General features: G+C 52.0%; 1 protein-coding gene across 1 annotated transcript in view; it reads right to left on the minus strand.

The window, feature by feature from the left end:
- The window catches only part of KDM5C (lysine demethylase 5C), a 50,561-nt gene that overhangs the window by 24,302 nt on the left and 23,288 nt on the right, over positions 1 to 2,971 (minus strand). The window contains exons 13-15 of the mRNA XM_018558805.1: positions 2,249 to 2,411; positions 2,009 to 2,128; positions 967 to 1,343 (exon numbers count right to left, since the gene is read on the minus strand). Coding sequence (XP_018414307.1) covers positions 967 to 1,343; positions 2,009 to 2,128; positions 2,249 to 2,411 — 660 coding nt within the window. The remainder of the gene's footprint in view (positions 1 to 966; positions 1,344 to 2,008; positions 2,129 to 2,248; positions 2,412 to 2,971) is intronic.

Here is a 2,971-nt window from a genome sequence, read left to right on the forward strand (position 1 = left end):
CTACCGGAGATGGTCAGACACTGGGGGAACACTACCGGAGATGGTCAGACACTGGGGGAACACTACCGGAGATGGTCAGACACTGGGGGAACACTACCGGAGATGGTCAGACACTGGGGGAACACTACCGGAGATGGTCAGACACTGGGGGAACACTACCGGAGATGGTCAGACACTGGGGGAACACTACCGGAGATGGTCAGACACTGGGGGAACACTACCGGAGATGGTCAGACACTGGGGGAACACTACCGGAGATGGTCAGACACTGGGGGAACACTACCGGAGATGGTCAGACACTGGGGGAACACTACCGGAGATGGTCAGACACTGGGGGAACACTACCGGAGATGGTCAGACACTGGGGGAACACTACCGGAGATGGTCAGACACTGGGGGAACACTACTGGAGATGGTCAGAGACTGCTGGGATGCTACTGGAGATGATCAGGGACTGTGGGAAATGCAACCGGAAATGGTCAGAAACTGGAGGGATGCTACTGGAAATGGTGAGACTGTTACTGGCGATGGTCTGAGGCACCGGGGGGGCGGGGGGGATGGGGGTTCCGATGCTACTGGGAAGTGGTCATAGACTGTGGGAATGCTACCAGAGGATGGCCAGAGACGGTCTTGGGGGCTGCTAGAGACCACTGCCATTACAGCCACTTTCCACATTACCCTTCCCATCCACACTAACAACTTCTGGGTCACTGGACCATACCACCACTATATATGAACGTCCATAGTTTGGAATGGAACAGCCAACAACCTCATATTAGGAGTGATGGTCCGATGACCACAAATCTTTTGGAAAGGTGTCCACAGACAAGGGAACTCTGAACAAAATCTGTGCCTACTGACCCTCAAGAATTATAGGGAAATTCTGTGCACAGTTACACTCCTGGAAGCCCAAGACACACATACAGAGACTTCCAGAACAGGCCTTCACCTGGCTCCCAGCATTACCTGAGATACTGTCGGGAAGGTGGGCACTGACACAAGTCGTCAATGTGATACAAACACACCAGGCCCTGCGGGCAGTTGTAACAGGCCAATGCAGACAGGAAGCAGGTGGTCTTGCACTTCTGACACTGTCTCTCATCATCAGGAAGCAGCTCAAAGGCTTCCCGCTCCGCTTCGGAGATCCCCTTCTCCATCAATGCTTTTCGTAACCTCCGCTCTTCCTGCACCAACAGCAGCATCTCCTTGTGTACGGCGGCAGCCAGGGTAAGGTCCAGTCTTTCAGGGCAAGCAGCCATCTTGCAGATGAGCTCTTCGTGGGAGAAGACGCAGTATCTCCGGAGGCGGCGGTAATGCTCAATACATTTTCTGCCTGCTGTAAGCTGAAAAGAGGACAAAAAGGAAATCCCATCAATTTGTGTCACCAACCAATGATCTTACCCAACCCATCATCTGTAAAGCATTATGAATGTACTAGCCATCACAGGCAGGTTCAACTGTAAAGTCCAACTCCGATCCCTACATTCTAATGAGTAAAGTGGATTTTGACTCCCCATATACTCCTTTGCTTTGAGTCCATTGAGGGACACGGGAAGTATACTGCTGCTTACAGGAGAGCCCTGACAAAAGGCCAGCCCAGAATTACTGCTTCCCCTTGCAGCATGCAAAGTATAACCGACAGCATGATCATAAACACAAAGGGGGGGGGCATGCCTTCATGGCCAATCAGGAAGCTGGGACACGAGTCATGATTTGACGCCTGGCTTCCTGATTGGTCAAAAAGCCAGACAGCCTGTGAAGCCGGTGTTCTTTCACTAGAACACCATTTTTACAGGCAATTAAGAGGCTGGGCGACAGGTCAAGATGCGCTGCCCGACTTCCTGATATTCGGGGCACAATGCACCGGTACTAGGCATCAGTGAGTACCGATGAAAAATATCAGTACTTGTACTCGATACCGGTATCAGTGCATCCCGTTTGCAGGACGGCACAGCCCCTCGCATTGACGGCACAGCCCCTCGCATTGACGGCACAGCCTCTCACTCACCCAGTCAGCTGTGCAGAAGTTGACTGCCTCAGCAAAGTTGTAGCCCTGGTTGAAGCCGCTGTGATAGGCTCTTGGGAATGTGATGACAAACTCTCCGGCACATTGGTTCGTGCGAACAACCTAAAAAGTAGATAAAAATGATTGTGAGAAGGGCATGGGTCAGACGGATCTCGTACGAGGGGGGGAGGGTAGAACAAAACAAACGCGATATTGGTCAGATAAACGTTAAGCAGAACTGACCGGAACACCATGAGACATTAGTGTGTTGGGGTTCATTAGCGTGACCAACTGATGCAGGAGATCTGGCTGACTCTCAAAGAGCTCCGGGGTCAGTTTCTTCATGACTTCTTCAAGCTGTTCGGCCGCAGAGGATGGTACCCCGTACCAAGTCTTGGGTTCGCCCCTGCACAATGACACGGTAGAATGGAATAGTTACAACATTTTATTGAAGAACACTGCAGGAAAAAAAAATACTCATACTGGTTTCACTCTACCTGGTGAGCGACTAGCCCAAAACAGCCATTAGCATACCAGTTGCCCCAACAGGCCGGCCACTGGGGTTTAAAGGAGAAGTATGGGGTCAGTGTTTTTGCCCATAGTTCTCCTAAGGGTAACGGGAGGACACAAACTAGCGTCCTCCCGTCACCCAAAGCTCAGTATAGAGAGAGCTACAGCTCGCGGTATACTGAGACGCCGCAGCCGGAACGGATTCCGAAAATTCTGTCTGGATCCACGCAGCCCCGGTATTGACAGCTGGCTCTGCCTATATAGAGGCAGAGCCAGCTGTACCGGCCCCCTCCCCCGTCCGTTCCGCCAGTCAGCGCTGGAGGATCGGAGGGGTTCGTGGGATCCCTGCAGGGAGCTGTGAGTGACAGGCTATCTGCATGTGTTCGCTCACTTGGCAATTAAAGTAAAAAAAAAATTGTGATCACATAGGAGGGGGTTACATCTGCTTCTGCAGCT

Source organism: Nanorana parkeri, unplaced genomic scaffold (genome assembly GCF_000935625.1).
Source record: "Nanorana parkeri isolate BGI_ZX_2015 unplaced genomic scaffold, ASM93562v1 scaffold15, whole genome shotgun sequence".
In the NCBI taxonomy this organism is placed as follows: Eukaryota; Metazoa; Chordata; class Amphibia; order Anura; family Dicroglossidae; genus Nanorana; species Nanorana parkeri.